Raw genomic sequence first — 11,432 nt, forward strand, 5'->3', positions numbered from 1 at the left:
TTAGTTTGACCCCTGGTTCGTCAAACAAGGCCGGATCGGCCATTGACATTTTTTCACTGAAATAAAATTATGAAAACAGCGAAAGATTTACAAATCAAGTCCCTATAGACACTAGTGTTCCTTTCACCATCCACCCCCCTAATGCAAGGTGGTGGATGATTAAAAGTACAAAAATTAACAAATGAACAACGCAACATGAATCCTGTTCCAACGTTAAACAAGATTTGCAGGAGCCTTTGAAGGGCGTTCCAGTAAAAGCAAGGATCGGCTTCAAGCAAAATTATGTCCAATTTTAATCCCAAAAAAAAAAAAAACAGACAAACCTACAGTCTGCAAAATTAAAAAGAAAAACATGTAATCATCTTACGTTTGCTATGAAACTACTGATTCTACAGGAACATCTTGAAAGGATTTATGATTACAAGGCTACATACATCAAGGAACAAATACAAAATGTTAAATAAATAAAATGACCATTAAGAAACTAGAAGCCCCTACTCCTAGGAACATTTTGATGCCAGGAACGACCCTGCGCAAGAGAATAAGTGTGGCCTCTCTGAGGAGGAGGAACTAACGCAGGCCTAGAATTGGGTTGGTCTGGCGTCATACCCATTGGGGCTTGCACAAATGACTGGGAAATGCCATATGAATGATTCAACATCTGAGATCGTGGCTGAAGGTTGTGCATGGACTGTTGAGGGTGGAACTGAGCCTGGGACGTTTGGGGCTGCCATTCAGGTATATCGTCATCCTCGTCATTCCAGGGCTGAATTGTCGCCCCAAACTTATCATGCCAGCTTCCTGAAGCAGCATTCACCTGGCTTTGACCATACTTTTGTACAAGTTCCCTCATTTGTTCCACAGGGCGTGATGTTTGGTTAATCGTGTGGAATGGGGGAGCAACTGGTCGCATAAAAGGTTTTTGGACCAAGTGTGATAGATCTGAACGGCCGGAGAAATTGAACTCCGGAAGGTCATCCTCGTCTCGGGCTGCTGCTGGCCCGAAACCAGGAGGAATATCATCATCAGATGGGGGTCCAGTCCGTGTGTCTGCAAAGCCCATAGGGGGCTCTGCTTTAGGGGCGAGATTGGCATTTACATTTGTATCTTGCTGTCTCCTAGTAGATGTAGATAAATACTGCTTTTTAGAGCTATGTTTGTGGTGCGATGAAGTGGGTGATATTGTGGAAGTTGAATGAGTCTTTCTCCATACATTAATACCAATTAAGCCATAATCAATATAATTAACTGCCTCAATTTGTTCCATTGGAAGTATCTTGCTGAGCATTTCAACTGTTTTTTTATGAGGTGGGCAAAAGTAAAGTTCAACTCCAGGCACAGGCTCAGCAAAACCCACTCTCTCGTCCAAAATGTATGAATCCGCAACCTGCACACGGAAACATCAAATATCAGTAACATACGTAGTTGACGGTGGATGAGACACAATCTTAAAGATTATAACCTCACGAAGGATTGGTTTCTCATCTTCGGGACACTCCTCCTTGGAAACAAAATGCAAAACCTGCAATAAAAAATTTAAGAGAGAACTGTGAATAATTCACCAAAAAAAAGGACGGACGCTAACAAGAGGAAACTTAAATTCAAGTCCTCAAACGTAGTCATGATAAGCTTCGCTAAAAATGCTCGATTTTATAACAAATTGATTAGCAATATGGTTTAATAACCACAAAATTTCACTTTCTTTATCTACCACAAATGCTTCTGTCTGTATTACTTTACCAAATAGAACATGATGTCATCACACAGCCACCAGCCACTTCACTGCCTCCTTCATATATTCTCTCAACAAGGGGAAACAGAAAAAAAAAAAAAATCACATAACTCATAAGGCTACAATACAACTAACAGGAGAAGAAAGAATAAGCTTCCAAGTGTAATAGGAGATGCTACTTTTTATCTAACTAGTGCGCGTGAAGATTGTTCTCTTTTCCTTTCTTTTCCCTTTCTTTTTTTCTTTCTTTTTTTTTTTTGGGTGGGGGGCGGCAGGGGGTTCATTGCTCCTTTCTACAAGCATGGTCCGCTAAACAAATAACGCAGAAATTCAAGGAACTTAAGATACCATGATGGCTCGAGTTCTGGACATAGGAAGCTCTTGCAGAAACTTTTCAAATGCATCGAGTCTAACCCTTCCTTTAATCTCCAGAAAGCCAGGCCAGTCTTTCATAGAAGTTTTCTCACCACTGCACAGGATATATCAGATCAGCAAGCAAATCAAATAATATCAATTCCCTTCAGATAGGTATAAAAGTGGTTGCAAAATAATTTAGCCAAAAAAGCAAAGCAAAACTGGTGTAGGATCATTGCAAATAACCCAAACCAATATCAATATCAATATCAATATAAAATATTACAGGGAACCACATTATTCACAAGCCATTAACAATATGGCTTCTCTCAAACAATGACAACAAACCTCATCCCAGTATGTGGGGTCAGAATATGGCTTCTCTCAAAATTCAAGCAGATTTTTTTATTCTATTAATTTTTCTCCACGTTTCATTGGGCTCCATACTACCTTTTTCCTGAGATATTTCTCTAAATATTTCAATAGGGTTTAACTATTAGAAAGATAAATACAATTTTCAATAAATCTTGAATCATTATCATTATCTTTCTTGTGCATCAAACATAGTGTTCTTGTGTGCATTACAAACTGCACTGTTCACATGCCATAAACGATAACGTTCATTGGACACCATGTAAATACACGGGAAAATTTGTCCAATTACGTCCATATTCCTCAATTCATTATTCAAAGCACAAAAAAGGCAATCCTGTGCTTTTCCAAACAAAAGAGAGGAGGAGAATGTGGAAACAAGCACTCCATCCAACTGAAGCACCTAGTTCTAAGTCTCCCAACTTTTTAGAACAATTCCAGAGAAACATTTAAGTACTAAATATTTGACACTTCCCAATGCATCCAAAAGCCTTCAAAATACAATAAGCCAAGATGATTACACAAAAGTTAACATGCCTACTCACAATAGCTACAGGTAGAAATAGTTATATTAATAAACAATATGATAATTTTCTAGGGGTGACTAACTTTCGTCACTGCTAAAGCCTATCAGACATTTGCCAGGACAAGCTGCCAAAGAGCCTAATACTGCGTCAAAGGAAGCAAACATGGAAAACCAGTCAGCTGGATGGATGACTTTTACAGGCAATATGAAAATAAGCCCAATCATTAATTGATGTACTACAGAAGCCATGAATATGCTGTTCATAGGAATCATAATCTTGATGTATTGGCCATTGAGTATCCCCCCCCCCCAAAAACCAGCTAAAGCAAGCCTTGTGCAATAGGAAACAGTTAAGACTAGCAAAGCAGAACCAGATAGGCATGTGAGAGCAAGTCTAAATTAAGTTATAGTTAATTGGCCTGAAGTTCAACTGACAGTTGAAATTTGACAAGGATAGAAGGACAAGGCATCACATGGAAAAGGGACGACAAAATCTAAGCAAAATTACATTCAGTGCTAAGCTTAAACAAATATATTTATAGGCAGAAGTCAAAAAAAAGCGTGGATGTATAACAATAATAAATTAATAATAAAAATGAAGACATAATGGACTCATAGCTTCCATAACATTCATGACCTTTTCTTTCCAAGAGTACAAAGTTGTTCTACTTTTAGTAACAGGGTTCAAAATCTAACAACCTATCCAATAACAACTGATCAGATGTGTCTCCTCATTCCAACATATACTAGATGAAAAGAAACTACTGAAGGAAAACAAGCAAATCTAAATATAATCTTGCACAAAAGTTCACAAAGTAACAAACAGTAATGAGCTTAAATGCTTTGTATACTACCTTTTAAAGACGCTTATAACTGAATGCGTGGTCGAAATATTCAGCTGAAGCATGCCCTGCCAAGTGAATTCACTCTTGGATATAATAGTTGAAACTGCAGTCTTGGAATGCACTTGACTGGCACCAGATTTCTCTTCACCAAGAAACTGACTCGTTTTCAACTCAACAAGAGTGGACGTAGATTTCTTGTTTGCAGTCAACCTTATCTCAGGATGAGCATCACTTGGCTTCACGCCAGCATGACTCTGACTGCTCCTTGCATCAACCTCTTTTTCTAGGACTGCATCCACACTAGAACATGCTTTATGATCTCGATCAGATTTCTTAGGGGCACTACCAGTATCACCACTTCTTGGGGTCAAATCAGAAGACTTCGGAACAGTGCCAACCACAGGATGATCCTTCTCTGCGGTTGGTGCCACTTTTCCAGGTTCAACAACTGAATTTTCAACAGATAACTTAGAATGCTGGGATTCCATGAACTCATCAAGAGAGACAATTGGAGGAAGGAAGTCTGCATCCTTTAATGCATCATCCGCAATAAGCCCTTGTGTAACAGTCCCATCACTGGAAGGAACAGAAACAGTTAACAAATTTTCTTTTTTTAAATTACTCTTTCCAGCATCAGCGCTCACATCATGTTTGATCCCATTTTCTTTAGAAGGGGGCCCTTCCACATCCTTCCTTTCTGTCTGATTTCGAGAAACCAATGTTTTACCACCAGACACCTCTACTGAGAGGTTGTCTTCATGTTCAACTTCCACTTGAAATTCCCCCTTATGTGTTTTCTTGACCAATCGCCTAATATCAACATCTGAATCAGGTAAAACCACCATTTGAGCAAACTCCTCAGCTTTAGCTATCCGCCACTGAGAAAGTTCCTTTGAAGCAAGCTCCTCTGCAGTCATGGAACATAAGCGCTCAGGGGGAATCTCACCAGACATAACCCTTTCTCTCAATTCAGGATTATTACGGTCTTTCAAGTTGAATAAAAGCGACCTCCCCTTCTCTTTGTACTTCTTATTCACACCTCCAAATAGTTTGAATAGTTCTGATTCTATCTCTGATGCCAAAAATTCAGGTGAGTTAATAATTTGTGTCCTAACACTACTGCCTACATCATCAGCTTCCAATCTCTGGTCCTCATTTGTTTGGATTTCCTCTTCGATGGACATGTCCACCATATCAGAGTCCAATACCCAAGAAAGACCATTTCCCTGCAGAAGCTCATCTTTGACAAAAAAGGTGTCACTGAAGGGAACATCATCAGTTGTCAAAGTGTAACTTGACTGGAAGTCTTGCTTATCACAGTTTGACACATGGGGAAAATTCAACGTCTTTGTGATCCAATTTCATTTTGCATGTATTTTTCAGGATAAATTTCACTGGAGGCAGAAGCCTGTGGGTGATCTTTGGTTATATTGTCAAATGAATCAATAACTGCAGAATAGGACTCAACAGATCGAGAAACCTCCTGCGTTTGCCCCTGAGCAGCATCATTGGCAAAAGAAGAACACTGAGAACTATTATCTAGATTAATCTGGGAATTACCAGTCTCATTTGATGTGTTATTCTTTTCATCCTGAAGTCTACTGCGCTGAGAAACCACGGCCAGAGCAGCAGCTAATGACTCCCTCATCTTGGACCTAATTGATTCTGATGATTCAGTTTGACTCTTGGATGATTGTTGCACCTGAGCATTCTGACTTCTAGAACTTAAAGACCTGGGTGTCCCCAATTTACTGGATTCCGTTGACCGCGGTGTCCCCAATTTACTGGATTCCATCTGTGTTTTTCTCTTACTAGATGCTGGCAGATTCTGCAGCCCAGGGGCATTTGGCAGAGGATGCATCAGCACAGAACCTTTATGTGAATTATTAGGCACATGCTGTAACCAAGGTCTATCCATTTGAGCAGCACGCTTATTAGATGTCACTGAGCTAACAGACAATGGTTCTGTAGCCGCCTTTCGCTTGGGCATTGTTGACAGCTGCTTTGGCCCCATACTGTTCAGCCTCATCTCCGTTTGCATAGATTGTTCAATGGGTGCAATGAGCTGATGCATGCCTGGAATACGTGCATGTGAATCTATCTGCCCACTCTGCACTATTGGCAGTGACAATCCCTGCGATCCAGGATCACCAGGAATGGCTCTCAATAATCCAACACAATTATCCGGTGTTTCCTGATGCTGAGACATAGAGTTACTGGATCCAGGGCCTACAAGTCCAATCTGTGAGTCTCTCCCTAATGAGTCAACTTGGCTCACAATGGGATCCAGCTGACTCATTTGCATGCTTGAAATTGGCAACTGATGTGAAATCAAGTTGTTTGACATTCTAAGGTAACAGTCTTACCAGTAGAACACATATGCAGGGTGACCCAAGATTATTTCCTGACCTGAAACAACTCATAGTATGTTATCAGCCTCATCTTCAAGATTTATCATAATGCATAATAATCTGTATCATATGGAAAAGTAATTGACTCATACTGAATACTTTAACAGAAAACAATGCAAAGAATCAGCAAACCAGCCAAAGCTCATTCAGCAAATCATGCATATACATTCAGGAGGGGGGAATCGTCTAATACTGACTGTTTTAAAACGAAGCAACGGAAATTACCACACAAACCAGCCCATAGCTGAGTTGAAATTAAATTAAAATCCCGCCTGGACTAAAAGCAAGGAGAATGACGCCTACTAATTATTCCACAAATCGATCTTTGTATAGGGCACCAAAAAATCCATAGGCACGCCACACAAAGAATGTTCAATAATCATACACATCAATGAATTCATCAATAGCATTACAGAGCTAAACAGCGTTAATTCTAATACCTAAAATATTAAGTGCATGCCAGAGGAAAAAGATGCAGATAAGATGGGAGCACGACTGACGAGAGTAGATTTTTTTACTAAGCCTTTATTATTTCGTTAAATTGCAGTATACAGTGTTAGGCTGCTCAATTTGTAACCGGCGAATTTTGTGTCAAGAAAGAACAATCGAAAAGCATTTAGACGCAACTAAAACCACCAACTCGTATTTACAACATAGAACCACAAATATTTAGAAATCCGAATCAAGGCAAAGAATTCAAAGAAACAACGCAAAATCGTATTAACTATTGATATTATCGGGGACGCCACACATCGCCTTTCACACGAAAAATTCGATAGGGACATACCGACTAGTACCTCGAGGAGAGTCACGATATCCGAGATATAGCTGAATAGCCAAACCTGAAGTGAAGCTGAGCAATAAAGCTTCAACTAAGAAACGAGCTTCCGTGGCCTTCTCCGGACGAAATTGCATCCATAAACCCTAACTTGAACGGATAACATTAACTATAATCGAATCACAGCAGAAGAGCGCAGAGCTATCTAGAGAGCCACGTAGGCTGCCTGACACGTGGAGGGGGTCATTTGCATCCGGAATTTTTTCTCGCTGAATTACGTCAATTTTTAATTTTTAACTTACTTTAAAAAATATTAAAAAAAATCATAAAATATATAAATGATAATAAAGTTTTATAAAATGAGATATTATTTTCTCAAGTTTTTTAAAACCTTTTTAACATTGCTTTTTTTATAAAATAATTATAATGCCCCCAATTTAAAATAATAAATGGCTAGACAGAAATTTATTTTTTTCTTTATTTAAAAATGTAAGGTATTTTTGTAACATCCTGATTTTAAAAAAAATGATAATAATAGGAATTTATATTATTTGAAATTATTCAGAAATAATAATATGGTTAAAAATTTAATTATGAATTAAAAACTTAGGTTTAAAATTATATAAAAAATATTTTGTTAAGATATAATTTTAAGATTTAAAATAAATAAAAAAAATTATGTGTGTGTGAGTTAAAAAAAAAGGGAGGGGCACTGTAGAAGTTCCACATCGATTAGATGTGGGAAGGTGAAGTGCCTCCTCACATATAAAAGGAGGAGGCACAGGCGAGGAGACACAGAAGGAAGTAAAAAAAAAATATTTTTGCAATTTGTGAAAATTGTAACTAATGGTTCAAGGTACAATTTGTGAAAATTATAAGTAATGACCCAAAAGTTTAAATGATTAAATTCAGATCTATAGCTTTTTTTTAATATAATTGTGGAACCTAAAATCTTATTTTTATATTATTTTTCTCTCTTCCTCTCTCGTTGCTTGGCGTCTTCTCGTAAGGAGGGATTATTTTCTTTTTCTTTAGGTATGTTCTAATTTTCTTATTTAGATTAGCAATTAAAAAATTATTTAAGTACAAAATTAATTTTATAGTTATTTTCTAAATAATATTAGCTTTCTATTGATATGATTATTTTGTAAAATAAAGTAAATATTCTGATTAGAATTTTTCTATAGGATAGTTAATATGATGATATGATGGATTAAAAATATAAGTTAAAGCTCTTAGGGATGTAATAAATATTATAGAATATTATCTTAAGGTTAAAACTCATTTTTAAGAATTTTTGAGTTAAGCTCTAGATCTATATGTTGAATTTATGTTGAATATGAGATGTAGGGATGAACCTCTAATTATTAAATATTTATTTAAGTATGAATAGGTATTTTTGAGGTTATAGAAAGTTGATTTGAGGCCTCAGGATAATTTTAAAATTTTTAATGTATTTTTGAACGAATTTTTAGAATATAAATGGATGAAATTATGATACTAGAAGTGATTTGAGGCTTAAAAATAGTTTATTAGGGTACAAGAATTTTAAAAAAGAACTTAAAAATTAAATGAGGCATAAATCTTAAATTAGGGTCAATATGAATTTTAGATTTAAGACTTTCTAACTCTTTAAATTAGAGTTATTTATTTTAATGTAAAATTAATATATAGTATTGTGAAATAATTATGTAGATTATATTGACAAGGATAGTGGTGAAAGAGGAGTTGTGAAGGGAAACTTGTTATTCAAGACACAAGGTAACCATTATTAATGTGTTGTGATGGGTGTGTTTGTGAATGGTTATGTGTTGTTTTATTGTTTGAAAAAAATATGAATTATTAAAAATAAATACTGTATATACTTGTTTGAAATTATTGCCAAGTGGGTTAAAAATTTATTTTTGTTTATCATGATGAGATATTATTGTTCAAATATATTTCTGTTTGGATATTTGAATGATGCATGACTTGTCAGGGTATTTTAATGTATGGTGTTAATGAAAATTTCTGTTCGGTTAATTATTACCATGTGGTAAGCCCTCATTGGACCCAATGAGTGACGTGTCGCTTGATTCAACTCACCTTTGGCTGGGTGATTTGGCGTCCGAGCATGACGAAAGGAGGATATAAGGTGCAGTCATGCAAATTAAAAACTTGTTCGGTCTGTTTGAAAATATTGTTCGGTTAAATGTTTTATGTATCCACCTAGCAATCGCATGATTAGTTACAACCGCATACATTATTACATATTAATTTTTGATTACTGGGACTTTTAAGTCTCATTCCCCGTAGTTAATATTTTTACAGGAGCGAGTCTGCCCGAGAAAGCATCAGAGGTGTAACTATGGTGTATGAGACACAATCTTTTACGTTGCCTCTTATTTTAAATTATACAATGTATCTTGTGCCAACCTAAGATATTTCTTATTTTGACAACATGTAAACTCTAATCCTTTTTATTAAATGCAATTATATGACCAAGAAGATTATGTTTGTCCCTCTTGATTCATGACTTAATTTAAATATCGTGCCATGAGGATCCTGTCTGTCCCTTATGGTTCTAATTGCTTTTTGAAATATTTTGAGACCTGTGGTATATTGTCTTAGATGTATCATGGTATAAATTCTTCTATCATGATAAGGGTATGATACGGGTTCAATAAAAAAATGATTTATTAAATTAATAATTTGTGAAAAATCGGTTTGCAAATTTGAAGGTGTTACAATTTTTAACCGAATCTCACTCCCTAATAAAGTAGTTACCTACTTTCAAACTAACTCTATCTTTTTATATCCACCCCTTTTTTTTAACTGAAATATATCCACCCCTATTAAACACTCTATAATAAATATAAAGTCATTATCAATAAGAGTACTTTTAAAAAAAGGCAATGATTATACCTCAAAAGACTAAAAGTCTTATATTTTTAAACATCTAACTCCTTAAAAAATACCTTACATTTTTAAACGAAGGGAGTATTTTCTATCCCATTTTAGTTATTATTAAAAAAAATAATCATTACTTAAACAAAAATAATCATTTATATTTATAACACCGGAACTTTAATGAAAATTTTGTAAGAAAAAAGTTGTAATTACTTGTTTTATTTTAATTATTATTAGAAGAAAATTAATTATTATTTAAATTAAAATAATCATTAATATTTATAATACTTGAATTTCAGTTATTAAAAATTTGTAAGGTAAAATTTGTTGTTTTCTATTTTATTTTAATTATTTAAAAAATAATTATTAGAATTCAGTACAAAAATTGGTGTGGGTTCAGCACGTATTTACAAGTTCTCCCTCAAGACCCTGTTTGATAAAGAGTACTGAATTTTAAAAGTTTGGAAATAAGATTGAGATTGAGATTGGGCATGTGAACGGGCAATTAACGTTATTAGCTTTTTCACTTTAATCCTCACTAGAACTAAAATTTAGCAATGAAGTCAAGCCTCACCCAATATTTTAGGCCCTTCCCTGTTTTTGGAAAAAATAGCATTTAGGACTGCATTTAAAACCTAATACATTTTGAAATTATCCTCCATATTCAAGGTCCTTTTTGTAAATATATTTTAGGGATCAAAACACAATCGTCCTTAGTGGGAAAAAAAGAACTTTAGGTTTACCACTAATGAACAATTATTTATTAACATGTGAACTTAAAATTATAAATTTATGAACATCTAGTTGTAAAAATTTGAACCCGTAGTCATGATGAATCTTAATTCAAAATATATGAGGTCTTAAATTATGAATTTTGACTTGTGAATAAATAAACCTAAATTTATGAAAATGTGAATTTTAAGTTGTAAATTTATGAAATTCATCATGACAAACTTGCAACTCTAGACAAGAACTTCATTATCAATGGGCAATTAATTAACATGGAAACCTAACGTTACAAATTTGTGAACATGTATTTGTAAAAATCTGAACTTATTATCACAATGAACATCAATTTAAAATATATGAAATCATAAATTATAAACTCTCAATTGTGAATAAATGAACACATATTTATAAATATTCGAACCTTAAATTGTAAATTTGTGAACTTGATCAATACAAACTTGCTAATTCTAAACAAGAATTTCACTACCAATAAACAATTAATGCTTATTAATATCTCATCATAAAGTTGTGAGTATATAAACATTATAAGGGCAATTGTATCTCTTTTTTCTAAAACATATTTGCGAAAAAGCCTAGGCTTGCAGAATAATTTTAAAATGCACTAGGCTTTAAGTGTAATTTTTTTCTGCTCTAGGTGCCCTAGGTGCAATTGTCCCTTTTTGGGGAGAGATGGTTCGAATAAAAATTCTTAGTTTGTTGTCCTCTAGTTCATAAAAAGTTATTTTCATTTAAAAAATTAAAATAGATTAAGAGAATACTTTTAAAAAAACACACA

The 11,432-nt window shown here is 34.8% G+C and overlaps 1 protein-coding gene across 1 annotated transcript; it reads right to left on the bottom strand.

The window, feature by feature from the left end:
* Window positions 1-338: 338 nt before the first annotated feature.
* Window positions 339-7,175, bottom strand: LOC129302436 (uncharacterized). The gene is given in 6 exon segments (XM_054941321.1): window positions 339-1,387; window positions 1,463-1,522; window positions 2,081-2,201; window positions 3,839-5,183; window positions 5,186-6,238; window positions 7,038-7,175. Coding segments are annotated over 5 exon segments (3,420 nt in total). The 5' UTR covers window positions 6,177-6,238; window positions 7,038-7,175; the 3' UTR covers window positions 339-484.
* Between the last annotated feature and the right edge of the window lie 4,257 nt (window positions 7,176-11,432).

Source organism: Prosopis cineraria, unplaced genomic scaffold (assembly GCF_029017545.1).
Source record: "Prosopis cineraria cultivar Desert tree isolate PC_DT_omini unplaced genomic scaffold, ASM2901754v1 PC2, whole genome shotgun sequence".
Lineage (NCBI taxonomy): Eukaryota > Viridiplantae > Streptophyta > Magnoliopsida > Fabales > Fabaceae > Prosopis > Prosopis cineraria.